Raw genomic sequence first — 27,818 nt, forward strand, 5'->3', positions numbered from 1 at the left:
CTAAGTAAAGTACATTCTTAACACATCATATGTGATGATATGAAAAATTCTGTTCAGTCCCAGCTGCAGATGAATCATCTCATGATTTCAGAGAAGGAAGGAAACAGTGTGGACTCCGAATGGGCAGGGAAGAATTTTCAAGAAATGGATTTCACTTACATCAGGTGGTAGAAGCGAAGTTTTACTGAGGAACGCTTATAAGAAAATGAAAGAATTAGATGACCTGCTGAAAACTAAAGACAGAGTACATGAGATGTCAGTATGAGAAATAAAGGAAGCATGGAAAAGCTTACAGTGAGGACCTACAAGTAGCCTTAAGATTTGTCTAGCAGAATTCACACTGCACAAAGTAAAAGGAAAATGCTGTTAAAAATGATCTATCTCTGGACAATGGGGCAAAGAAAGATAAAGATTTACGGGTAAGAAAGAGAAGAGAGGGAATAGGGCAGATGAGTAATGCAAGAAATAGAAATGAGAGAAGACTGTGAAGGAGAGAAGCCTGCAAAGTCATGGTGACTCATGAAAGGGCAACACATAGCCAGTAAGCATGTAGGAAACAATGGTGGCTACTCGAAAATAGTTGGGATGGCAATCTCCTAGACACATCAGTTTTTAATGAAGAGAAAGCTAAACTAAATGGACATTTTTGTAAGAAGAGCAATCACTTCAGAAAAGAAAATAAAAAAAATATGTCAAAGCTAGAAGGAGGAAAGAGGTCAAATGAGTGGTCAAAATCAGAAATGCAGTTTCCTTCATACTTAAGAAATTAAAATGTCTTATTCTAGTCTTGAAATTGCACTTCCACCCAGTCACTTCCCTTTACCTCTGGAATTCTCAAATTTGTTGCCAGTGCAGCTTTCACCCCTCAATAAAAGGTTCTGTGCTTCTCTTGGCTTCTTCGAAAGTCAAACATAACACCTGGCATTAGATTTTGACAAGGTTGTAGACTCATCAGTTGATATGGCTTTATAAATAAAAAGGATGAATTGCACAAAAAAATCATTGTCATTGTAGTTTGTTATAAGGTAGGACAGGAATTTTATAGGCTATGGAGATCTTTTTATGAAATCACGGTCAAATCTACTGGAGTGAAAACTGCCACCCCAAGCACCAGAAACTGGTGAAGGAGGAAAGCATGCCTTGCAGCCCAGTAGGTGTGTGCAGTGCGAGGCTGTGACTAGCCCTAATCATTTTAGCATCAATACCAAGAAGTTGTTGTTATCATGTGACACAGACAGAAGTTCTTTTCGCTTGTCTGCCAGATCCACTACCTCCTTACAAGTGTAAAACGTCCCCAGAAGGTGGTTTATTAGTATTTTATTTTAATCAGTTTTGTGTATAAAATACTGCTATGTGTATAATTTGTTCTGCTTCCATTTTTTAAAATCTTACTGGATTGAATTAAATGTTTTTCAATAATTGTGAAGCATGAATACCAGTCTGGGTATTTAGCTGCTGATAAAGCTGAAAATGAATTCTGACTTGCAAAGCAGATTGACTTATCTTTCATTAATTTGAAAAAAATAAAATGCAAATCTCAGGCTAAAAACGTTACTCAAGGCAGGTCTCATTTGCAAAAGTAGCAGCAATACAGACATATTTTACATAAAAGCCAAAAGCCAAAGCAATTAATATCTGTACAACAAAGTGCATAAAGCAGTAGTTCATACACAATGAGACCTATGGCTATTAAACTAGCCTATTAATCTATAAAGCAAACTTTGTAATCAGTCCAGCAATTTTTCAGTCTCAAATAAGCCATTTGATGGAGTGTAATTAGATTTGTGTTTCAGTTCTGGAAATACCATTGTGTGCACTTTTTCTACTGCTTTATAGGCCGTAACAAGTTGTTCCCAAGACACTTAACAGACAAGCCACATTTTCATCATTCAGTGGAGCCTTGAGTACATTTAGGACACGTCCTGCAGAGCTGTTCATTGTAGTGGTTCAAGGACACCTGGTGCTGTGGAACAAATGCTTTATTTACAAATACAGATTTAATGAGTTTCTGATGTGCAGTAAGATATCCTTTGATCCTGAAAAAGAAGAGTTGATGCATACTAGCGTGATGCAAACAGAGAACATGGTTTAAGCTAAGGCATGTCATAGCTATCAAAAGCATCCCAATGCTGTAGTACTGAAGTAAGAGCTCTTTGATAAACAGTACACCAAGACTGCAATGTCATTTTAACACCTTGCATTGAAAAACATGGATGAATGACAGTAGGTAAGTGTCCAAGTCACTGATGCGATAGATCAGAACAGACAATTCTCTTTGATAATGGTGTTTTAGTGTCGGATGAAATTGAGCTTTATGGCTTTGGGTTCCTACTCTAAAGTCTATTTATAAGCACTCTGGCATTGCTAGGATGTTATACTAAAGTTGTATAGCATTTCTGCGCCCCTGTTTGTGACCAGTTTATCTTATCTGGTTGATTATGTAGCTGTGTTCAGCCATGTCAGTACCAACGAGTAGTGGCACAAGTACTGATGATCTCCAGCACCACTGAGTGGCAGTCCAGTTCTGCCTGCTTACGTCTGCATCGCAAACCCAGCACTCTCCCTCCCCAAGCTGTTTGGTCCATGGGAGTAACACATTGACATTTCAATAACACATTGTTTACATGACAAGCAGCTAAATCACCCACTTGAAAAATGGGCTACATTCATGAAAGGTATTATAAAGAGACTCTTTATGGTGGAATTTCAACAAATAAATGCCATACATTCTCATCTGCCAACTTAAAATTCAAAATACTTGAGAATTACAAGAACTTGTGAAAATAATGAGGTTTTGTGTTCCAAGGAAGCTGTACAATGAGTCTGCTGTATATATTTATGAAGCATTGCTGTTTGTCTTGCAGCAAGCATATAGAGGCTCCAAGGAAAAATCAGAGCCTATGCTGAGCACCACCTACAAAAAACTAGCACAGAGATGGCTCAGATCTAGGGCACAAGAACCTACTCCAGATAATATACAGGAAATAGAAAAAAATTGGTGAGAAAATCACAGTCACCCTCCGTCCCATGAAAGATCATTTCTGATTCCGACTTCAACTAAGAGTAGTTACTTCCTGACTCCCATGGTATTAGCCTATTTTCTCACATGAAGACTCCTTCATGCTGCAGAAATGTGAGACTGATTACAACGTGAAGGAAAAATATGGCAGTAACCCTAGTCTCACTCATCATTCTGGTGAGAAAAACAGTTTTGGCTTAGATAGATACCTAAATATGTTCATTTCTTCCGCACATAACTTCAAAGCAATTAAAACCTGTCACTTGACAATTCCACATATTCAGTAAAATAAATGACGCTTTGAGAAGCATCCTTCTCATAAAGACTTTCCATGCCTCCTATATTTTTTCTGTTTAGATAAGTATCTTGGCAGGCATGTACCTTTGTCCAATATAGATCTAATCACGACATGTCAGGGTTAAAAAGTCATCGTAAAAATCTGTGTCTTCTAACATGGAAAAAGACTGAAGAAATGAAGAAAACTGCAGCCAGACGACTTACTTTTCTTTTCTTCTCTGAAGAGCTTCAGTCTAAAGCATCTTCACTCCACTTTTCCTGCCAGGCTTTATAATAATAGCAAAGTAATATATAGTTCAGATGACTTCATACACCTTTTTTTCTTTTTAAAGCCTCACATCCCTCCATCTTTCTCCAGATTTTTACATGCTCTTTTATCTTGCCTGTTCTTCATGTCTTTGAATTTCCACTCATCTCTGTCATTTCTGTGTCCTGCTTTCTCCTGCATCACACTCGAGCCTCCAATGACAGTTTCAGCAGCAATTTTCATGGAAACTGTGAGCCAGCCCGGGGGGCTTTCAGATCCAAGGAGAAGGGAACACCATTTGTGTTAAGGCATCTGACGCATCACAGCTCCAGGCTTTGTCATCATAAGACTTCGGTGTAAGTGATCCAGACACAGCTGTCACCTCAGACACTTCTTTATGTGGCTCCTGGATGACAATCTCAATGCAGAGAAGAATCTGAACAAGTGACAGAAACTTAGGAGGAAAAACAAGTTAGCTGCAGAGAATACTTAGAAGAGGAGAAAGAAAAAAGTAGAGACAAAAAGAAGGATAAGGAGAAAAAGGAAAACGGTGAAAGAAATGGGAAGAAGGAGAATACTTCTCTCCTCCCTGTAAGGCCACAAGGAAATTGATGGTTACGTAAGTGCTCTTCTAGTGCTTTGCAACACCAGATTGTCTCTAGTAAAGTTCTCTGCTAATTCTTAATCAGAGCTGAGCTCTGATTGTCACACGTTTCAGACCTGGGACCTCTATTACAGAAGATAATCCCATAAGGGTACGTGTAATTAGATGGAACAACAGGGTGTGACAGCAGCTCTGTACTGCAGAGCAACTATGTGCAGAGCAGCATATTCACCTTAGCTAGCAAGGGAATCTTTTCCGGAAACCTATTTCATATTCACCCTGACCTCCCCAAAGAAAAACTGCCCTAAGAGATAATTTATCAAGCACTGAAAAATAAGGAAGTGTCAGAGTTAAAGATGTCTGTGAATCTATAATCCCTTATTAAATTATGATGCCAGCTTTAGTTATATGATCATACACATTTTTCCCCTTGACCCTTGCTTCATTATGTGCAAAGAATGAGCTTTTTAGTATATTCTTTTAGCCTCATTCCGTGTGTGGTCTGTTTACTTTCCACTATTGAGCCTCAGCTGTGAGGACAGCCATACATTTCCTGCTGGCCCGTTCAGTGGCTCTCATAGCACATAGATGTTTCAAAAACATTCCTCTCCACAACACTTGCCCTGAAAGGACAGAGTTTTATCATCTCCAGCCTACAGGCTGTATGATACAAGTATCTGAGAACTCAGGCTGATCCATTTGAGTAGTTCACAATGGGTAACATGTCATATTTTCAAAGGGTAGTTCCCAGTAGCTTCAGATACAGTTGTGAATGTTTAAACATTTCGGCAAATCAGCCTGTGGGACCTGAAGCTGGACAATGAAAACAGAGAACAAAATAACCACCTGGGAAAAATGTGATTAAAGGAACGTGCCACACAGGGACTCAGCAGTGCAGACTGACTCCAGTTCTCCAAAGCAGCTACTGCCTAGTGGCGAGATCTCCCTCCTATTTCCCTATGGCACCACGGCTTTATGATAAGAAGTGTCACGCAACCTTGACAACTAGCAGTGCTACAGGCACATTGCAAACACTTAAAATGTGCTCTTTGCTCATGTAAAATCCCCTGTTGTGCCTGAAAAGGGATTGCGGACTATAATAAACAGGACTCTGAAGATCCCTGTGCCTGTTCTCGTTTCTGGAGCAGTTACAAATCCTGGATGCCTCCTTATGGAATTTAACTAGAAGAAAATGTCTAGCAAAAACTCTGTGACTCCCATTATAACATCAGGCACCATATATTGAAGAAAAGCCACCAGAAAACAATATAGCAGATTTTTCAAATTGTGTCTTTTAGTGTAGGCAAGATCTTTCTGTTGAACCGAAATCCATACTTATGGAGAGGGGAATAAGACAAAGAACAACAGGCACTGGGAAGACTCCTAGAATAAATTGCAAAGAAAATCATTCTGTGGCAGGGATAAAACAATCCAACTCCGTATTTTTTAGGTCCTCTATCTGGGCTCACCTTGGGAGCCGCTTTACAGAGCACTGCTCTTTTAAATCCATAAAGTATTCTTTTTCCTGAGCTCTATGACACATGGCTTGCTGACCACATGACATTTTCTTGCTTGCTTCTAAGAAATTCACAGTTATACTGTCTGCTTAAATACTTTTAGCGATTGGCTCTGGTAGCAACCTTCCATCTCTCACTGGCTGTGCATATTTTTCTGGAATGGATGGGATTTCCAGACTGTCCTAACAGGGAGTTAACTCCTAATGAGCTGATGTGCACCCCTACTGAGGATTCTCATCTCCTGGCTTGTGTAGCACATCTCAAGACTGTTGACCTAGAAATCACAGAGCCAGATTCATCTGTTTCTGATTATTGGATGCATTGTTTTTGTTATTCCTAACATATTAATTTTGATATCAAGGACATATTTTTCCAGCTGAATTTGGTTCTCACATCATTTGTTTGACATGCAGTTTTTTATGCATTTTTATGCTCTTTAAAAAAACAAAGTAAATAAAGACTGAAAAATGTGAGTTGTTCTTTTTCACTTAGTATTAAGAGCAAATTTGAATCTTCTCATTTTTCATTTTTACAGCTGCTATATGGTATATTGTTCTCATATTTTTAATGTGTATTATTGTTTCTCTCCATTCTTTTTCTTGTTCCAGATGTCCTGACCTTGATGAATCCATGCTCATCTGTACTTATATCCATATTCATCTTCACAGAGAAGCATTGAAACACGTTATGATGGCTGTTATAACTCTTTGGTTGTTTTTCAAAATGTACGGTGCATGAATTATATATATTGTGCGTTTTGGTAAGAAAAGCTTTGCTGGCTGTGAAGAGGAAGGCTGTTTGCCTTGTCGCTGCTGCTGCTGTCCTCTAGTTAAGGAAGAAAGAGGAGAATTGCTCCCTAGCCAAAGGATGCCCCAGAGGAGCTTCTAGAGGGACGCCAATGGCCGGGATGGGAGACAGAGAAGAACGAAGTAGAAACATAGGCTTAGAGGGTAACTCAGGTTGGAAGGGACTAACTGTGAGGTCAGACCACATTGCTCAGGGATTTATCTGTCTTGGGCTTAAATTAAAAGATTGATGAGGGGAGAGGAGAGCAGATCTGCAGCAAAGCCTCTGAAATGATGGAGAAAAGGAAAATTGCCATAGAGTCCCAGAAAAAAAGATCTGCTGAGGTGTTATTTCAATTCAGGGAGCCACGGAAAGTTGCTGAACTAGGAAGCAGGGAATTCCTTTTGCAAGAGCCCATTAAGCCAGATTGTTTTCAAGACTATGATTTTACTCTCATAATCTTCTGTATTTTATTTATTTCAAGTGCTACCTTATTCCAGACTGTTGCTTTCATGTTTAAGTAAAACAAGGGTTTAAAAACTGGAAGAAGCTGGTGTTTCCTGATGTCTTTATTTCAAAAGAAAGAAGGGCACTTTTACCTCATGGTCCTGAGCAATGCTGGATCCTGTTACAAACATGCATTTACCAGACAGGTTATTCCTGAGCCAATTGGTACAACTTCAGTTTTATAGGTGGATATTTGTTTGAGAATTTTGTTCTTAGACAAACCTCCATCCTGCCCTTGACATTAATGCTGTCGTCAGGGAGGGATATTGATAGGGCAGACAGTCATAACCAGTGCTGAGGACCAGGCAAGAACCACGCTTAAAAGCAAGGCAAACCAGACCCTGGAGAAGTTTAAGCAGTGTACCAAGCAAAGAGCAGAAAAAGGGAAACACGGACAGAAGGGCTCTAGAGTAAAAGGCTCAAGGAGCAAAGGGAAGGAAACTAAGGAAGTCTGAGTGTAGGCTGAGGAGCAGACACACCAGGAGCAAAGCTGAGAAAAAGCTAAGCTAATCAGACAGACCAAAGTACGGAATACCATTACAATCAAGTAACACACTGAGAAAGCAAAACCAAGTGGTAAGATGCCTACTTGAGACACTGACGCGCCACCAGCTAGCTTCAGAAATCCAACCTCAGAGATCAGTGTTGGCTATTTATGTATTTACTATCTTGTAAAGAAATTTGTGCATGAACAATTTGCTCATTGGAGTAGCCTGAGTTGAATGATAGCACACAGAATTAAATGAATATGTGCCAAAGCACATCCACATGTCATCTGAATAATTTTAAATGTTATAGCAGCATCTAGAAAGACACTACTTTAACTGAGTACTTTTTCAGTGACAAAATTTCCTGCTATCAAGTGTCAGGTAATTATCACCTATAAATTTACACGCATGTCTAATGCTATTCCACTTGATCAGCCTACTCATGCAGTTTAAATTAAAGACACTTGCAGCTATGTGCTGGATGGATGTCTTTAATATCTACTCCCTTTTAGTTCAGTTTCCTCATGAAGAAAGGCTCATGAGATCATACTGTAGTATTCATGCAGACATATATCTGTCAATCCACACTCTTCTAATAGCCTTTGAACCTGTTGGCCAATTTCAAGCACGTTTGACAAAGAGGAGCTAGCTTACCGATATTAAGTTTCCGTATATCAAATTAAAATAGGCAGTTAAGTGGAGGAAAAAAGATTATTAGAGTTATTGGTATTTCCATCCCCCTCCTCTGACACTGATGGAAAGGCTGTATCATGAACACTTTATTTAAGTCAACAGAATTCATATTACAAAGCTATTGTAGATGCCCTGTCACAGAAAAAAAGCTTCACAATTTGCAGTTTATTAGACACTGGAGAATCCAAGCAAACAATACCAATCCAGAAGGCTTCAATAGTTTCCATCCTCATAAGCCTCTGTGCTACACATTAAAGAAGCATTACTTGCTAAAAGCAAACTTCGATTTCAAAAAATTATACATATGACTATCCTCTTGTCTTGCCCTAAATAAAATCTGAAACATTTAGTTTAAAGGAAAACAAAAAAGCCTGTACTGAAGCAGCATAGTAGCTTCCCTGATATTTTTTTGGGTGATCAGCTAATACTTCCAGTTTAGTTACTGTTTTGAATGCATGGGAACTTTCTGTGTATTTCTTTCCCAGTGTTGACATCACGGAAATTTCACAAAGTTTGACAGCCTGGTAGAAAGCAGTATTCCAAAGGGACCGTTCTCTGGACCCTATAGCATTTGGCAGACATTCCTAAATAGGACCTGTTTTCTTTAGGTTTTGAGCAAAATCTCTTCTGAACAAATATTGATTTAGCTAACAGCAAAAGGACAGAAAATTTCTTTGACCAACTAGGGGATCCTCTTTAAGTTTGTGATGCAGTTATTGTAACAGAATTTTAAAAAATTAGTCTGAGAGCATCTTATGACCAAAGACCTCAAAGAAAGGAAACTCAGAAAATCTTGAAGAGTCATTTTTAGTAGGATTTTTAACAAGTACAAGGTCTAAGAGAATGGTTTTATTTTTCCTCTCCTCAAATTCCTTATGCACTAGGAATAGTTCAGCTCTAAGCCAAAAAATATCTGAAACAAGTACGAGAACTTCTCATTTGCTATTTTAGGCATGTTTAAAGACAAATCACTGGGTGGAAGATAATTGAATATTTTTGTAGTCCCTTTTTTATAAAACCTTGCTCAGGTAATTTGTTCTCTCCCACGGAACAATCAAGAACACAAGCACAACCTCAATTATTTTTAATTTAGTTTATAGCAGACTGTAGTGTCCTCAGTCAAGGCTGGAGCTCAGCTGTAAACTGACACTTTTTTTGTAAACTGGCATGGGTTCACTGAAAATGCTGTACCTGTTCAAGATCTGTCTCGCTGACTGTGTTCATGTGAAGTCTTCAGTAATAAGAGGAATGAATGGTATGTAAACAGCACAATGAATGTACAATGTCACCTTTTAACAGTATCTGTTTTAGCTCAGTTTGCCTTATTTAGGTATGGAATTAGCAATATTGACTGAAGACTGGAAATGTGGCATACTACACTTCCCGGAGGGGCTCTTGATTCCAGAAAAGAGGATCAAAATAGCAGTTAAAGCTTAGCAAATTTCAAGGAAGAAAAATCTTCACACACCACATTTCTGCAACATTCTTGAGTCCTTTCAAATTTATTACCATTTTCACTTCTTTAAATTTGGCATAAAATGCCTTTGCATGGGGTTTTATGTCCATCCATGTCCATTTTACTTTCTTTTTAAGGAAGGATAAATACACCTGAAGAATGTGTCTGCCTTGATTCATTACTAATGGCATGAAATCATGGAAATTAAAGCTGAAGTGAGATCCCACCAGCAGCCTCAGTGATAAGCATTTGAATATCTGGAGTTTGCGTGTTTTTTCAAGTCATTGTTTCTAGTGCTTCAAGAAACAGATTTTTCTTTGGCCTCACAAGAGCTAGATTTTGTCCATTACATTCTTTTTCCTTTCTCAGCTTTCACTAGCAGTTGTTAAAACAGTCTTTATACAACAGGTACTGAAGACCATTTTCCTCTTCTAGTTAAGAAATATTTTTCGGCCTATTTTCTTCTAATTTTTGTGATGGTGGCACTGCAACACCTTTATATGTATTCATGGAAAATTCTTTGCTAATCTGCATATGACTCTGTGTCTTAAACTATAATTCTTCCTTTTGAAATATGGAGATATATATATGTATGTGTGTTGAAAAAATACAGACGTCAGTAGGAAATTACCACCCCAGTCACCAGATCCACACACACTTTTCACACCAGGTTTCAGAGACAGGATGACTTTTCCCGTTTAGTTGTGGCATCTGTAGGTACTACGCACAGTATGGGGCAAATCAATGGCTGTTTGGCCTAAATAATAACTGAAGATTTTGGCCATTTCTGGAATAATTTATTTCCAGTATGGTTGCACTTCTAAATTTGCTGTTTAGCGGTGGGGAGCGGGTGCCAGGTTCTCCATGACCATGTTTGGGTTTGGTGTCAGCAGGGTTTAATTTCTGAGGCAACTGCGCTGAAAGCTGGTGAAACACCTGTGAAGTCTTGCGAACGCCCGCCATGTTTTCTGAGGTATCTGCCGCTCTGGGCCAAGACGCCACAAAACGGGGGTTTCGCGTGCTTCAGCTTGTCTGAACCCATTGCTTAACGTCTCCCCTGTAGGAAAAAAAAGCAAACTAACCCCCAAGCTTCACCATAACTGAGGTTTTGAGTGTGTCTGTCAGTGGGGAACGCGTTTGTGGGGATGTCCCCTCCGGGCTCTGCCCACAGGCCAGCAGCCAAAACCACCCAGGGGGGCGCCACTACCCTGAAGGAAACCTGCCGCCTCTCCCACCGAAATTCGAGCATGCCCCGAGCTGTCACGGCCACTCAGGTACTTTTCCACAGTCGGCGAGCGGTAGAAACGCCGCCGCTCCCCTCCTCCTCCCCGTCAGTGGACCAGGCCCCGCACGGCACACGGACTCCCTCACCCTGACGGGGCGGGCGGGGCGTCGGCGCTAGGACCCGGCGGGCGGCGGGCGCGGGCGGCGGCGCATGCGCGGGGGCGCCGGTGCAGCTGGCCGCCGCCGGGCTCGGCGGAGCGCAGCGGAGCGGGGCGCCGCGGGCGGGGGCGGAGGGGGCCGGGGGCGGCCGCCGGGACCTTCCCCTTAGCGCCCTGTACTGCCGGGCATGGGCGCTGCGGCTCCGCGCTGCGCTGCCCCTCCCCGTCCCCATGAGTCCTCGCCGGAGCAAGTGAGTGAGGGGGGCGCCCGGGCGGTAAGTGACCGCTGTCCCCCGGCCGCTCCCCCCGGGGCAGCGGGGAGGGGGCTGGCGATCCCGGGCCGCGCCTCCGCTGCCCTCTGCTCCCGGGGCGGCCCGCGGCTTTTCCCTTTGCCACGGTTTTATTATTTTTATTAAAAAAAAAAGAAAAAGTGCGGCCCGTCAGCATCTCCGGGAGCGGCGGGCGGGGCGGGAGGAGAAGGGGGGCTGCCGGGGGTGGGCGGCCGGTGGGCGCCGCGGGGGTCGCCGCGGGGCTCGGACGGTGCGGGGCCGACCTGCAGCTCGGGGCGGCTCCGCCGCCTCCACCTGCGCGCCGGTTCTTCCTCGGCAAAGGGGGACTCGCCCGGCTCCTCTCCGCTTCTTCCCCTGCAGGGCGCTGGCGGCCCGGCCTCGGGAGGGAGGATGTGGTGAGAGGATGGGGCTGTCTCCCGCGAGGGCTCGCCATGGCCAGGGAGGACTCGGTGAAGTGCCTTCGCTGCCTGCTCTACGCCCTCAACCTCCTCTTCTGGGTGAGTGGAGCGACCCGGGCCGGGCCGGGCTCCCGCTGCCGCCCGAGCAGGTGGCGAGCTGCGGTGGGGAGCAGGGCCACCTCGAACCGCGGGGCTGCCTGCGCTTGGTGAAGGGCTACAAGTTGCCCTCCTCGGTATGTGCCCTATGCCGGGCAGTTCCCATAAGGGAACACTGATTAATAAAAAAAAAAAGCAAAAAACCCCCAAGTGTTTGGAAACTAGTTGGAAGTAAAATTAGGTTTGGTATTCACCTCGTGTTATAAATACACGTGTGAATTTGTGCGCCTGTAACGTGTAGAGAGGGAGATACTCACGAGTGCTGTGGCTTCCCGACTGGATGAGTTTCAGAGCATCCCGTGGCCCCAGCTGAACTCCGAGCTCTCGTGGGTACCTGAGCGGTCAGCAGCTCCGCGAAGGCCTTGCCCAGAGTCTTTTCTCTGCGTTCAGTGGCCAGATCCTAACTGGCAGGCAAGGCCTGGGGTGATTTCTTTTGTTTTCAGCATTTCAGTCACAGCTGTATTTATAGCAGCAGCGATTCTTGTTCTCCAGCATAAGTGGGTGTGATCAGCACTTGCTCCTAAACTTTCGCAGCTCTGGACAAACAGCGTGATGGAGGTTGCTCAGAGTTCTCCCTCACTTGGACCAAATGAAATCTTCACCTGAATAGTTGAGATTTATGCTGCGTAAGTGTAAGAGAACGAAGGGGCAAAAGGTGTGGCATCCCACAACTGTTCACAACCACGGGCTCCCGAGGTGCTGTAGACTCGAATGTTGCACGGATAGTATATGGGCTGGGACCAAGCTTAGTTTGTAATGGGATTGAGATGAAGTCCCGTGATTACTGAAAATTAAGTGGAGATCAGAATATGAACGAGAGAGAAGTGATAAACAGCATTTGATACAGAATGGTACTTTATATATAATGCAAGTGGTCTGAAATTCTGTTGAAAGTATGTAGCTTTGTATATTGTGTTTAATAGAGGAGAAAAATAAGTTACTTCTGTAGTGCACATAGGAATAAAGCCCTTTAATACGAGATAAGGAAGTGTTTCTTTTTTTAATAAAAGGATGTGTAATTGTTTCTCACATCATACATGTTTTTCATTGGATACTGTACAACACCTAAACCCCTATATTTTCTATTAAGATGAAGGTTGCCTGGGTTCAGCTGACCTGAGTTCAACTTTGAATTTTTACACATATGCTGTTAGACTTGAGTGAACAGACATCCACATGGTTGAAAACATCTTGCCCTGCCCTTTGCTGCGTTCCTCTGGTTTCTATGATTCCTGCCTTGAGCTGTCCTCATCAGTCCCATTCACACCTTAACTGACTGCTGTCTTTGTCTCCTTAAAATTTCTCTGCTCTTTTTCCTTGCACTCCATGCTTGTTGCCTGCTGTGTCCCATCAGGTTTATTATTCAGCGACAGCTTTTTATGGTTGAAGCAGCCATTTAGGTGGTACCCAGGTTACTCAAGAGGTGATACCCCCGTGCTGTGTCAGTCTATCTGTTGTGTGGTGATGGGGGCCTTAGTGCTGGAGCCGAGCGCTTCATTTCTCAGCCCTGAGATGCTTTCTTTGTGTAGGAAAGCCTGCACCTATCTCTGGAGGGGACTAGTGCATTGTGTTGCAGTTCCTTTATAGGGGAGATCAAGGTCTTACCTGGGAGATTTAAATTTGTCTGCCCTCTTTACTCAAATTTTAAGTTCCTTTCCATGTGAGATTGTTTCTTCCTACTTTTCATTGTTTTGTTCATGTGTTTGTCTGTTGTGGACCTCAGGCGTGGAGATACACAACACCTTTGAGCTTGGCAGTGGAACAGCACTAACTACATCTGTAATGTGGTGCTGCTGTTAACTTTGTCCATTCTTAGTGGATGTCTAGATTTGGTTTAAAGCATTCATGGCTAGAAATAATTTCTCATTCGTTAGATTTTGTTGCCCTTTAAATAATGATATCTCCGATCACCCTTAACTACAAAGTGTTATTTATTTATTTATTTTAAATTCCACCCCCCCCCCTCCCCACTAGTCATATAGGAAAAAGGATCTTTTGAGTCTGTTGTGGCATGACAAGTCCTAGGGAAGAAAATGGTAACTTCTCACGCTTGTCTCCAAAATATAAAAAATGTCTGTAATTAATCTTCCTAGAGCTAGGTCAGGACACTGGAAATTACACCCAAGCAGCTAAGTGAAATCTGCGTAGTCCTGAAGCATGTGAATATGTAATTAAATGATAAATCCCAGTATAGCAGATGACTTGCACCACAGATGTTGCATAGAATTAAAGCTGTCTTCCATAATGTATATAAAATTAAAGGTGTTGGAACTCAGATGAAAAATTGGCCAGTCCATTTGGAGTTCTTTGCATTTTACAAAGCAGATGAATGCAATGTTTTCATTCAAAGCAAATAAACAAATAACCAAAAAACCCTGAGTCTGCCAGAATTGTATGGTAAGAAATAGGATGCACGGTGGGTGGGTAGTTATAAATGTATTGGACTTACATCAGACTTCTTTGGAGCAATGTGTGTGTAAAAACCTCTTTCTGCTTCCTGTCTGGTCCTGTTCAGATGTGTGTTCAACAGCTAAATACAAATCTGCTACAAGCTGCTTGTTGTAGTGAAATCTGCCATATCTCCTCCTCTGTCAGAGCCTGAATTTTCTCACGTTGGGCTCAGTGGGAGTTTTCCCCCTGCCTTTTCTGAGTGTCAGCGCGTGACCCCATGGGGCAGAGTTTTCTTGTGAAAAGTTTCCCTGGCAGCGGGTACCCACTGGTGTGGGGATGAGGGCCGTGATTTCCCCTTGCTGCCGCTCTTCCTTCCGTTTGGAAAGCTTTAGCTTGCCTGTTGCTTATGTTAGTGCTTACTGTGATAAATACCAGCCCAGGTTATGGGGTGGATGTCAGGAAGTTTAGAGTAGATCAGCCCCTTGAAAATGTGCAGCCGCATTCCTCCTGCATCCTGAGCGTGGTGGGATCTGTCCCAGTGGGTAAAGATGAGAGCAATGTGCGATTCCAGGCTCCGTGCAGACCTGCCAATTTGGGATGCATACGTGTGATTCTCTTCAAGCCCAGTCTTGGAGGGTTTTATGCTTTCTCTTGCTTGCTCCCTTCCCAAGGGCTGTTGCCTTCAAACGTCTTCAAGCCTATTGATAGCTCAGTTGCTGTGTCAGTTACCACTGTTTGGCTGAAAACAGTGAAGATGTGCATGTTGACTTTTTAAAAGCATGGTTTTGTTGAGGGTCCTGGCTGGAATAGGGTGACATTCTCTCCTTGTTTCACTGTGGTGGTGCCCAGCAGTAGGTCTTAACCACACATTGTGCGAACGGATTTCTTTCTCCTCCTGGCGGGGGGATTGATGCTTTTGAAGGCCTGACAAAAGCTGAGCAAGAGCCAGGAGTCACTAGTATGTTTTGATTGTCAGCCTTGTAGAAAGGAACATCTAAAGTAAGCTTCAAGCATGTTGTGTGTGCAGCTGTCCCAGTGTGTGTTTTGTGGGAATCCAGCATTGTCATTGGCAGACTGGTGAGGGCAGGCTAGTGCACGTGAAGCTCCTTAAGAAGATGTTATGCATAACAACTGGCCAATCTGACCATCGATCTCGCTGAAAAGTTTAAGATGCAGATGGTTGCCACCACACGCTGGTGTCTTTATAATTTGGTTGCTGTGGGAGTCTACAGAAGCAGAGAAGTGAGAGAACTTTTATCAGTCACTCTGCTGCCATCCTTGTAGCTTCTCCAGGGCATTGCTTGTAGTGTACAGCTGTGTCTATTTGGAAGGAAACTTTTTTTACTGGGCTCAGATGATGAGCTGTGATGGGGAATTGTAGACAGGGTGATGTACCTGTCTGTGCGTGAGAGGGAAGCTGGCAATGTTGTTTGTTATGCTTTTTGTCATTTTTGGCCTGAAGGCTGCTTAGCTGTAAATAATTCATAAGCAATCAATTGGAAGACCAAGGCTCCGTTTTAGTGGTTCATCCTGTTTTGGTAATGGACCAATAACTGTATTGCCTTTACTGCTCCAGAAAAACACTGGTTTTGTGGATGTGAATGGATTGGTACTTCTGGAGCTGCGACCTGCAGCAGATCTTGAAAGGTGTTTTCTTCTAAGGTGGGAGTAAATCTGTTGTCAGCGTGCTAATTGTTGTTGATTAAATGACTGACTGTGGTAATAGACCTGATGATGCCCTTCTGGAAGCTGTTTCCAAGGTCAGTTGAATCATGCATCTGACTGCTTGATGTCTCTTTCAAAGTAACAGGAGTTGCAGTTCCAGGACCTCCTCGGTCTTCTGGTTTCATGAAGTTTTTTTGACAGTGCCCTGGACAAGGAACTTCAGACTACGTCCTGCAGTTAACATTTGGTTTCATTCTTCTGTCATCCTCATGTATAAATAAGCATGAGAGACCCAACTTGATTTCTGCAGGTTTCTGATCTTACACTCTGTAACACTGCTATTTTCAGCATATTACATTCTGGACAGCCTAATAAAAAGAGAGGACCTCCAAAGATGCGTGATTTGGTGTTTTGTAGTCAAGACTTAGTGCTTAACTAAGCAGATAAGTATCTTAATGGTGCTTGAGAGAAGATACACTCCTACTGCTTCCTAATTTTCTGTTCTTAGTGGCAGTACTGGTCCTTATTATCTTGAGATGGAATATGTCAGGACTTGGAGAAATTTAGTTTTGATAGCTCTACAAACATATTTTATGCAGTTTATGAGACTACAGAGTTTTTCGTTCTGCTGGGGCTTTTCTGTATCAGCGAGCTCCTGATGCTGTTCCAGCTCAGTAGCAGTCATGAATGTAACATGAGCATCTTCATTCATTTTGAGCACTGTATAACTTGTCCTCACGGAAATCCTCCTCACCACATTTTGCAGTGTTGCCATTGTTCATCTGTACTTTGCTGTTGCCTCTTTCCCAATTAAACCACCTTTGCAAGTGTTTATGCTAGGGAGACCTTCAGAGGCAGAACATGGTCAGCCTGTCACAACGGCACAGGCTCAACACAGGAGATTATCCAAGGGCAGTGGCCCCTCAGGGTTGTGCTAGAACAGGAACTAGAAAACTGTGCTGAGTACAGGGAAAATTCAGTGACCTGGCTACTTACACCAGTAGAGGACTGAGCGTAGCAATAGCTTTGAGAGGTGTAGGGCCTGTTTTACTTCCCTTGCCAGCTCAGCCACGTGTGTTCTTTCAAAAAATTATACATAGTCAAAACTGGTGAACTAGGCTGTGACAGCAAGTAAAAGCAGCACAATTTTTTGTCAGTTTTCTCATTTAAAAGAAAAAGCAAAATATAGCTAACATGCAGGAAAAAGTCTGTATAGACTTTCTGGCTTGAGAAAACTGCCAGCTTTTTCTTTTTTTTCTTCTTCTTTTTCTGGTAAGCATGTGAGGCGTAAAGGAGGAGCAGCTGCTGTTGTGTCGCTTGTAATTGAGGATGACTGTACTATAGTGGCTGGGGCAAATCAAAGTTGTAAGTTGCAGATGACTGTGTCATAGGTAGTAAGGATCTCTTAACCAATGATTAATAGTGTCACTGGATGTTTGAGCCAAGCCAGCGACGTTGCCACATCCTTCACCTTGTGAGGTTTTTCTGCCTGGGGATATGCTGTTTCTGTTGAGCAGTGCCCCAGCTTTCCTTCACGTACGTAGCCCTGCCATCTAATTTAGACTGTGTGGTTGCAGGCAATAAACCCTCCTGGCAGGTAGTGGAAATTATTTTGCATCTATCTTGAATTTGTGCTTGTGAACAAAAAAATCACACAAAATGAAAGAGGAGCAAGCTTTCAGTTAGTTTTCCTTTTGTTTTGAATACCTTGCACACTTAAATCTTCTAGCTTTGGCTATGTATACCACCTGAGAATTTAGAGCAGTGTTGTGCAAGGAAGAATTTAGGGTGGTTAGAAGCAGTGGTATTGTGTTTCCTTCTTTTTCCAACCTCAAATGTTATGTGTTGAATCTTGTAATTTTTTGCTTCATTTTTCAAATCTACTGTGACATGAGGAAAAAAAATCAGTCTGTCCTCCCTTCCCTGGAACCAGATCCTGCGTAGAGGTTGTGTTTCTGCTGCTTTCCAACTTCCACTCACATTGTTGGGACTTGTAGGTACATGGAATGAATAGAACTAGGGTCAATTTTTTAAGGACTATAAGTGACTGGTAGTACCCATTAAAATGAACGCTGCCTGGCTGGGTACCTGTGACAGTGTAAACATGGTGTTCATTCTAGGCTAATATACTCTGCTTTCAGAGACTGCAGTGTAGACGTGCATAATTGAAACCTGATTTTCTTAGTGTTCTTGTATAAAGAAAAATATATTCCCACGGCTTTCGTGGGAATATGGTGTCTTTTAAAGGAATGTTTTCAGCAGAGCAAGCTATAGGAGGAATTTTAAAGGACCAGAAATACTTTTCATTCTGGTCTTTGAGAAATCTCTTACTTTTTGATGTCTTCAAGGTGCAATATTTATATCGCATCATTACCTTACCAGATTGTGTCCTAACAAAGTAAAGCAGAGTTCAGTCATAAATCAACTTTGTATGTATTTCTGTATAACCTTTTATCCCACGTATCTTCATAGGTGACGTGGCTCACCCTGCATGGCGTGTGGATGGGTAGATGAGTCTCTGCAAAAGGGTCCTGAAAAGAGAGTTGCTTGATACAATGATGGAAAGGAAAAAATAAACCCAGACCCCACCCTAGTGTTAGAAATGACATTAATATACTTATTAATTGGCATTCAGAAATCCAGTAAAACCACAGACAGTTTTTGTGTAATCCTCACCATTAACTGTGTGGAGCTCATTACATCAACCTTGAGCGTGAAGTCACAAACCCTACCTTTAAATTCACATTTCTTTCTGTAGAAGATAGATACCCAGTAATTCATGAATCCCCAGGCACTGCTTCTGAATCATGAAGATTTTCATCATCTCAAGAGTCTGTGGTAGACACTAGACAAGACTTATATTAATTATACCTGGTTTTTACTGTCTTGTAGCTATTTCCCACAGTATAGGGAACAGTTTAATTTCATGCAGTTTTATAGGAGCGTATGATTTAATTTGAAAATGCAGATTCATTTTAGTAATCCTCATGTGCTTATGGGTATTCACATGTAAAACAGGAAAGTTAAGTGATGTCCCCACAAGCAGCTGATATGTAGGTCTGTGGGTCATAGGAAATACATAGCCTTTTCTCGTATCAGTCTTCCAGCTGCACACCCCGGGTTTAAAAATCACTTGCCTGCTGTCTGTGCGTCCAACAGAGATTGACTACTGTCTCAAAAAAAAAAAAAAGAATATATTGTGTATAAGTGAAGACATATCATCTTGATGGTGGTGGTGTGTGGCTTGTGATATTGATCGGATACTTGGGCTCTGATCGTTGCTGCAGATTAACATGATCAGCAGCACATGCCTCTGCCTCCCCAAAGGCAAACGGTCTCTTGACAATGAGATGGTTACTTTTGAGGGAAGAGTGGCACAAATAGCGTCCTAACAAGAAACGTAGTGCCTAGGTAGTCACAGAGAGAATGGATGCAGGAATATATGCAATTTCTTAGCCCTCTTTGCCTTTAATGTACCTTTTCATGACACAGCGCAGAATTTGATACCTGGGTTTGATGCTCAGAAGAGTGGGCTGTGAGATGAACTGTATCTCAACCTGTTTACATAGTTGTGCTCTTACTGCACAGTTCTTTATGCTGCCCTGCCATAGGATCTTTGCGCAGCCAACTGCTGGAAAACTTGCCTGCTTTCCCCTTTAGCAGCCTGTCACTGCTCCCTCTGGCAGTTGCCTTATTGCAAAGTGTGCAAGTTCCAGCCCATGCCAAACACGGAGCAGGTTGTTCACTCGCTCTTACAGCTGTGCAAGCAAACCCGGATTCAAAGTGCAAATAAGTACATGCTTCAGCGGTTTGCAAGTGGGAGGGGACCGAGGCATAACCCTGCGTAGGAACCTTAGCTAAAACGAAGTGTTGGCACGTCTGTAGAACGAAAGTGCGTTAGTGGGGAATAGGGGAATTTCCTTTTTTATAGGCCACCCTTCTCTCTGTAAACATTCAAGTGTTTTTGCCAGGTAATACAGAAAAACAAGACCTCTTGTCCCTCTCTCCCCCGCCCTTATGCCCTTCCCTCCCAAAAAAATGTAGCCGTCTGTTTGGCCAGGGATCTGAGTCATCTGTGTGTGTTCAATGATCTGAATATTGAACTTAATAATGCAAATGCTGTGAAAACATTGCAACGTGCTCTATTCATGACCTTTTAGTGATTTTTCACCCCACCCCGCCCCCACTTCAGTAAGTCACAGCTTAGGTTACTCAAATCAATTTTAACTGGAAAAATTTCTCAAGGATTATTTCTTTACTAAAATTAAAGGATGTATTCTGATGAATGTTGTCATATCTTGGAAGTAATTTCCTTGGAGCTGGAAACCTTTTCTGCAAAGCAAGTTGCTCCGTAGTGCTGCTAGTCAGCCTTCTGTACGGGTAGCAGAGCGTGGCCTGAAGTTATTTGTCCCATCTGTTTGAATAAAAAGAAACGTGTGTGATTTTTAATGTGGAAGGTACTTTAAGTCTTTCTTCCCATTCAATAATTAAGAAAAGCCACCCTTCTCTCCGATTTGAGCAAAGACACTTTCATTGTTAAAAAAATTAAGGTGTTATAGTGTTTGAATGAAAAAAGTGACAACAGAATGAAAACAGGAGTGTAAATAGTTAACAGCAATTGGAGTTGCTCCCTTAAAGACAGAATTTCATGTTTATTTATTAATTGAAAATTTTCCAGATTTATTTTCCAGTTTAGGTATGGTCTCAAAGACATTGTGAGTAGTACTGTCACAGTAAGGGCTTAAAATATATACTTTGATGTTTTCATTTTGATGGATAATTTATGTACAAGAGGTCCAAAGACAATTTATGCTTGGAAATGACCACTTCTAATAGTTGGAGTCTATTGTTGGGTATTGTAATTCGGTTGTCTGAGAAAGCTCTAGTAGCTTTAAAAACTTTATGCTATAAATTAGTTTGAATTTTTATATATTATTGTGTGATCTGCATATTGCTCGTATATAAAAACAAAATTTATTACCTTTGTTTAATCAGGGTGAAAATATATTTAAAATAAAGTATGACAGAAGGCAGTTTTGTAAACTCTTCAGTGTCATGTTGATGGCTATATAACATACTGTGATGGTTCAGAATGAAACCCACAGTGACTTGTGCAGCCAGCTGCAACAAATAAACATGTTTTACTGCCTACTATCATATTATGTTTACAGCACAGCAGACTGGCTGTCATCAGAGAAGCTTGGATGAAAACTTTCTGGTGAAATGATGTAATTGCTAATGTGGTGAGAATTATTTTGGTATTTTTAGTTCTCATAAACTTGCGTCCTTTCGTCTGATTGCTTGATACAGCAGTATTTTACATCTAAATCAGTTAAAAAACAATGGCTGAAGTAGGGGCTGCCAGTTTTTTAAGGCTGCCTTTTTTTCTGCCCTCCAAATGAACCAAGAAAAACTGTAATCAGGACCATGCCCCTGCCTCCTTGAAAATTGCATGGCAGTGAATTGCAGCGACGTGACTGCTGTTCTTTGTGGGTGGGTCTGGATGCACATCAAGGTTTTTGGGGAGGTTGTTTCTGTTCCTGCCTACCAAGCCCATGGGCTGTTGTGCTGCTGGTGTTAGTGTAATTCCGGTGCTGCTAGCTGAAGATCTGCCTCTGCCCTAAGTAGTGTGAAGTGGTGGTTGCCTGGAGCCTCCTTAATGTCCACTGTCACTTGAGGATGCTTAGCGCTTTACAGGGCAGCCCATGCATATGTTGAGCCATACGCAGGAGGCTGTGGAGGTCTGGTGTGTGTGGGGTTCTCTGTGGTTCCACTGTGGTGGTGGAGTAGGTGAGCAAGCTTTTTGAATGAAGTGAGAGACCTTTCATAGAGAGCTGCTTCGTATGAACTGAAAGTGTTCATGTAGTTACATTATTGGTGAAGGTTATGTTTCCTGTGTGAAAGGAAGCAGGGTGTTCCTGCCCAGAGGCTCGCTTTTGCTTATCGGAAGGGATATGACTTTTTTCCCAGCATTTATCTTTGCTAACGAAGAGCTACTGAGCACCTGCCAGGTTATGTGCTGTGAAATACACCTTCTTGTAATCAACCTATAGCTGAATTGCTTTTTTGGGATATCACAGTTTGCTCTTTCACAGGCCTCTCTGTTCAAGAGGAACTTCTTGAGTATTTGACTATTCTCTTTCTGAGCAATGTCTTTATGCTGCCCCAGTTTGACAGTGTTACTGACTTTCATGGGTGTGAATCCAGTGTGTCTCAGCCCTCTGGCTTTCAGGTCATTCGGAGTAATAATTCACTTTGGACTTTCTTCAAAACAGGGTGACAAAGGTGCCTCACAAGGAATTTGTCTGGTTGGCAGGAGGGTGTTGTGCATGTAATGTGCCTGTAACATCTGTGTAGCAGTGAGGTAAGGTGTTGTGCATGTATGGTATTAGAGAAATGCTGAGCTAGCTCTTGTGTTGATACCGTATGTGCCTCGTAGGCGTAGCAGAAGTTCAGTAGCACCTGAAGGAGTTAATGGTGGTGAGATCCTTCAGGGCACGGGGTAGGTGAGCGTGTGAGCTGTAGCCTGGCTCTCACAGAGATTATAGGGGGAATTTTCTTGCATGTAATTTATGTCCAGCAAGAAACAGTAGTAATTGGCTTTTGGGTATTTACACTGAAGAAGAACGGCCAGGGGGACCTAAATGGCTAAAAGCTTTTTGGATGAAGTGGGAGACCTTTCATAGAGAGCATCTTCATATGAACTGAAATAGTGTTCATGTAGTTACATTATTAGTGAAGGTTATGTTTCCTAAGTGAAAGGAAGCACCTTTTCTTCCAGTTGCTATTCTTGATAAGTGAAAAGAGAGTCATGTTGCATGATATGGCCATTAAGCGTTTCTGTAGAAGTTATGTGGCCGTGTGTTGGCCACAGCTTGGCGATGTATCTGCCTAGGCTTTCCCCTCACTGATTTTATGTGGGGAAAAAAATACATATCTAGGTAGGGAAAACTCAACTTAGATCAGAAATATAAGTTCTCTTCCTTTGTGATACATCTTTGTAGGCAAGTCCTTTCTTCTAGCAAACTGAGTGATTCTCTCAGTGGCAGGGTTCTGCTCATTTCTTTTGGTTTCTGGGAAGTTCTTTCTGTCCCCTCTGCCTTTTAGCTGTTTGCTCCATGATCTCCTTGTTGTCTCTGAGTAACCTGCAGGCTACAATATCCTTGTGATGACTGTTTTGCCTGCCAAATGTTACCTCTGTTGAAGAAGCGATCTCTTGCCTTCTTCCAAGGAATCCACCTCCTCTCCTTGCTGTACGTGAATATATTGCCGCATACCGAGCACGGAACGAAAGCGAGTGCAGCCTGCGAGTTCCTAATAGAGAGCAGGGACTGGGCAGTCCACCAGTCTGGCATGGGAGGAAGAGTATTATTTAGCAAGTGAACATTTTTCTGGTACAGATTTTGTAGCAGGACCATCTGGCTCTTATTAAAAGTTGCTGGGGAGCGTGGTTTTGATGGACTTCTCAGTCCTGAGCACCACTGCTATAAAGCAAAGTAACCAAATTTATCTTAAGTATTTTGCTGTAAACAGAGTGGAAGTGTGAGCCAACATGTGTCTGTGCGTATCGGCCTTACAGAGAGGTGTGGAGGGTTAAAATGTTTTCTGTTGCTTTTTGACCATAAGAAGGCAGGCTGGCTGCTTGTAGTTGTCTGTAGTTGTCTTTACCTCTCTTTGTGTTAGAAACATGTTTTTTATTGCTTGTGTGGTATATTTGCCTCATGCTTTCTTCCAAGGAGGCAGCCATTGTCAAGGAGTTTATCTAGGAGGAGGCTCTAGTCATCATCTTTACTTTGCTTCTGCAGCTTCCTGCAAATAACAGAAAACGCTCTTTACTCCTACTGTTCCAGCAACCAAAACGGATCCCACAGAGCGTAAAGGACATGTGTGTATGTAGTAGACTTGCAGCATGCACTAGCTTTCAGGACTATGCTTGCAGCGTGCTGAGCACCCAGGGCTCTCACTGGCACCACCCAGAACCAAGGCAGCACATGAACTTTGTGCATCGGTTTTGAAAAGCAGGAGGAAGCCGTGGGGTAGCCACTGGGACTTCTTGTGAAATTTTAAAGGCAGAAGTAGCCTGCTGTGGCCGTGCTGCAGGCAAAGGAGCCAGTAAGGACACAGAGAGACTTTTCTTAAGTTTGAATCTGTTAACTTGTTCTTCATAACAACTTTAGGGGAAATATTGAGGGCATGTGGGAAGCTAGCTGCTGAAAGCAACGGGGGAGATTAGCACTTCTCACTGATTTAAGAAGCTGTTAGTGTAATGCGGAGGTTTCCTGGAATACACCTAGGCAATGAATGAAAACATTAGTATTCAGGAGAGCCAGCATGCTTAGGTCTCCCTTCTTCAGCTAGACAGGGGTGCTTCTGAAGTCCAGAGTCTGCCAGGGTCAGCCCCTGAGCTGCAGTTCAGGCTTAGGTGCCACACGAGACTGATATTCCTAAATTCTCCTTTGGGTGTGATAAACCAGCTGAATTCCCTGAAATAGTTTGAGAAGTAAGCAGTGGCATTATAACTTTAACTTCACTCTGTTTTGTAGGAAAGCCTAGTAGTTCCCTCCTGTCCTTGAAGGAGTTTGTAGCTGTATCTCTCATCTTCTGTTTGGGGAGCAGTGCTCCATCTGTCCTGTGCGTGGGCCAGAGAACATGCACAAAGGCGGGGATGACTGCTGCTGAGCCTTCTTCCAGGAGGAAGGGCATACTGACTTACCTGGCTGCTGTCATTGTATTACCCAGTGCAAAATACACGGACAAGTGCCATGAAGAGTGCCTTGTCCTCTAGCGGTACCTCTGCTACAGCAGCAGAAGAGCTGGTGCTGTCATGGTCAGTTATCTTCTGACCACGTCGTTTGGGTTTGGCTTCTCAAGAAAATCAGAGGCCAGAGCTTCGGCTGGTAGATCCCAAGTGTGCTGGAGTGCACGATGGCATCAGGTGACAGAAATCCAGGTCTGCTGAGGTGGTGGCAGTTATAGGTGGGTTCAGTCTCAGGGGTTTGCTTGCTGTAGGAGCAGTCACGGTGAAACTGTAGTGGCTTTATGCCTCTCAAGTGCCTGGCAGGTTAAGTACCCAAATGGTTTGATGACCTGGGGTTTATAATTGAAATGCAGTAGTTTTATTGTCATTCTACGGTTCAGGGAACTGAGACGTAGTGTTCATGATATGACTACCTGAATGAGCGAGAGAATCAGATTCTTCTAAATTTGACCCCAAGACAAATCTCCACTTCTATGTGTGAGTGTATCACTACTGTTGTATCCTGTATGGGTTATTCTTCACTGGCTGCGTACCTGAAGATAGCTTTGTGGTTTCATACAGACTGGCGGATATCACCTGTGAGCCCTGAAAGAGTCACTGATTTTAGCAGCTTAAATCCTCCCGGTTGCTTCTGTGGTACGTTTTGCAGTGGTGGGACTTGAGCCAGCACTGGGATCACTCCACTGGGTGGAAGAGAAGGTATTCCAGGCATTAATTATCTATACTGGAAGATAACTGTCACTGTCTCCCTAAATACTTGGACAACAAACCAACTCTAAGCATACAGAAGTACAGGTTTTGGGATGGTGTGCTGTTCAGTTAAATGAATGCATGAAAGATGTTGTTCGTGATTGATGCCCTACTTAAATTATGAATGAACTTGAAATTTTTTAAAATGTGTGATAAATAACTTCATCTTTTCTTTTTAGTTGATGTCCATCAGCGTGTTAGGTGTTTCTGCTTGGATGAGAGACTACCTGAATAATGTTCTCACTTTAACTGCAGAAACAAGGTAAAGTTTTCCTTAAACTTATTAATCTATGTGGGTGATTGATTGCAGTTCATTCAGTATGGCAAGTTTCCTAATTAGGATTTCTAGAATTAAGAAGCCTTCAGTTGAGCTAATTATTGTTTTGTTAAAAGGTGTTTTTTTGCAACCATTTCTGGCATCAGTTGAAATTAGGGAAAGGGGAAAGAGATGAATTCAGTCTTGTTTTATTCCTGTGCCTTTCTCTTCTGACAGGGATCAATTTCTGGCCCTTTGCCAACATGTAACTATATTATATTACTGTTTGGTTTTTGAATACTTTATTCAGTCCAGAGATTTAGGAATGCTGTTAGTTTTATTATAGCAGTGCTTATGAGCGCTGGTGATGGAACAGGGCCTCATTGTGCTACATACTGTGCAAGTGCAGGACAGGAGGATCACCTTTGCCCCAAAGAGATTTTGGATGATGCATTACTTTCTGGTACCCGAATGCAGCATTCGACTTTAAAACCACATAGAAGAGATTTCTGTGAAACTTGTAAGGTACTGGAAATAACACATCTGCTGGTCTGCCATTTTTGTCTTAATGGCTATATTATGTTTTTCTTCTGTATTGTTTTTGTGCGATTATGCTTTTCTTTGATTCTGTTTCCGATTGGTTTTAGGGTGGAGGAGGCTGTCATTTTGACTTACTTTCCTGTGGTCCACCCGGTCATGATTGCAGTCTGCTGTTTCCTCATCATAGTTGGAATGCTGGGCTACTGTGGGACAGTGAAAAGAAATCTGTTGCTCCTTGTCTGGGTACGTTTCATAACCTCTAAAACCAGCTAACTTTTGCATCACTTCAATGGTGTAAGAAAAGTTTTAATCCACAGGCATTACATAAATACTGATTATTTTTTATTACCGTGTTGAGTTATGATATCGGTGAGGAATTGTAATTGCAAAGCACACAGTAGGAGAGAATTTATTGCCTAGACTGCATTATGCTGTGTCTGAAAGACAAGCAGTGTCTCACTGCAAAAATCCACTTCATCTAGTAGAGGAGTTGCTGAAGGGAAAAATAACTCAAACTCTTAAGTACTAATAATTATAGGAACGTGAGTCTGAGTGCTCTGAAATAAACCCTTATGCTACCCTTTTGTCTCTTGGCTGTGCAATAGCTAAGTAACCTAGGCTTTGCTTTATCGCAACAGTTGATTGTGTGCGTAAAGTAACAGCATTTGTAGCTAATGAAGGTTAATTCTGAGTACATTCAGAAGCTTTGCCCTCTCTTACATGGATGTGGAATTTTGCAGTTGCGTTTGGTTGTGAGCGAGTTTAAAAATAAATTCCAAGTACCCAGCTTTTCCCTTTGTTTGGAAGCTACATGACTGCGCCAACGACAGCTGAAAAGCCATAGTGTCTCCTGCACAAGGCTCTATGTACAGTTTAACTGTGATGAGGCTTTGACTGTCAAGGGAGCCAAATACCTTTTTCTTCATGGGGAAGTCAGTGAGTTTGAGGTCAATAAAAAACACACAAACAAAAAAACCCCAAAACCCCCAAACGGAAAAGCCTGTCAAACTTGCACAAATTTTAAAGGTTTAGAGTTTAAAAATATTTAGACCATCAGCAACACTGAGATCAAGGAGTGCCATGTACCTGTATGCCTCTCAGAAATCAAGCTGCTAGCCCTCTGCAGAGTTGGGCTTTGTCTTTTAAGGTGAGGATGAGAAGGATTCCAAGCAGTCTGTAAGTCCGAGAGAGTGGGAGCAATGGAAGTGAAAGAGGTGTATCAGACTTGACTACCCAATTGCGGTATGAGAAAGTGGACAGGTGAAATCTGTCAGTTCCTGAGAATATCCAGAAGTCATACAAGTGGAGTTGGGCTCCTGGTGTTTTTTTCACTGCAGTGTGTATTGGTTTCTCCCAGAGTGCATACGGTTGTATTTTTCTTGGGGATTTGTGCCGGGCTGAAGTACGTGAAACCTGGACCTCACAAATTTTACAAAAAATGACCAAAAAAAAAAAAAAAGTTAGCTGAGACTTATGCGACCTTTGCTTTTATCTAATAGGAAGTATTCTGACTGCAGCTAAACCGGTCAGAAACTGTACCAAAGTTTGTATTAAAATATCTTTTTTATTTGAGAGGGTTGGAGTAAGCTTTATTTGAGATTTCCAGCTGGAGGTCTGC

General features: G+C 42.4%; 1 protein-coding gene across 2 annotated transcripts in view; it reads left to right on the plus strand.

The window, feature by feature from the left end:
* Positions 1-11,114: 11,114 nt before the first annotated feature.
* The window catches only part of TSPAN12 (tetraspanin 12), a 45,961-nt gene continuing 29,257 nt past the window's right edge, over positions 11,115-27,818 (plus strand). Inside the window, exons 1-4 of one of the 2 annotated variants that reach the window (XM_074600118.1) lie at positions 11,115-11,247; positions 11,647-11,783; positions 25,584-25,666; positions 26,308-26,443. In XM_074600118.1, coding sequence (XP_074456219.1) covers positions 11,718-11,783; positions 25,584-25,666; positions 26,308-26,443 — 285 coding nt within the window. In that variant the 5' untranslated portion in view covers positions 11,115-11,247; positions 11,647-11,717. Of the gene's footprint in view, positions 11,272-11,646; positions 11,784-25,583; positions 25,667-26,307; positions 26,444-27,818 lie in introns of both variants that reach the window. The other variant, XM_074600215.1, reaches the window with a different exon arrangement.

The sequence above is a fragment of the Larus michahellis genome, chromosome 1 (genome assembly GCF_964199755.1).
Source record: "Larus michahellis chromosome 1, bLarMic1.1, whole genome shotgun sequence".
Lineage (NCBI taxonomy): Eukaryota > Metazoa > Chordata > Aves > Charadriiformes > Laridae > Larus > Larus michahellis.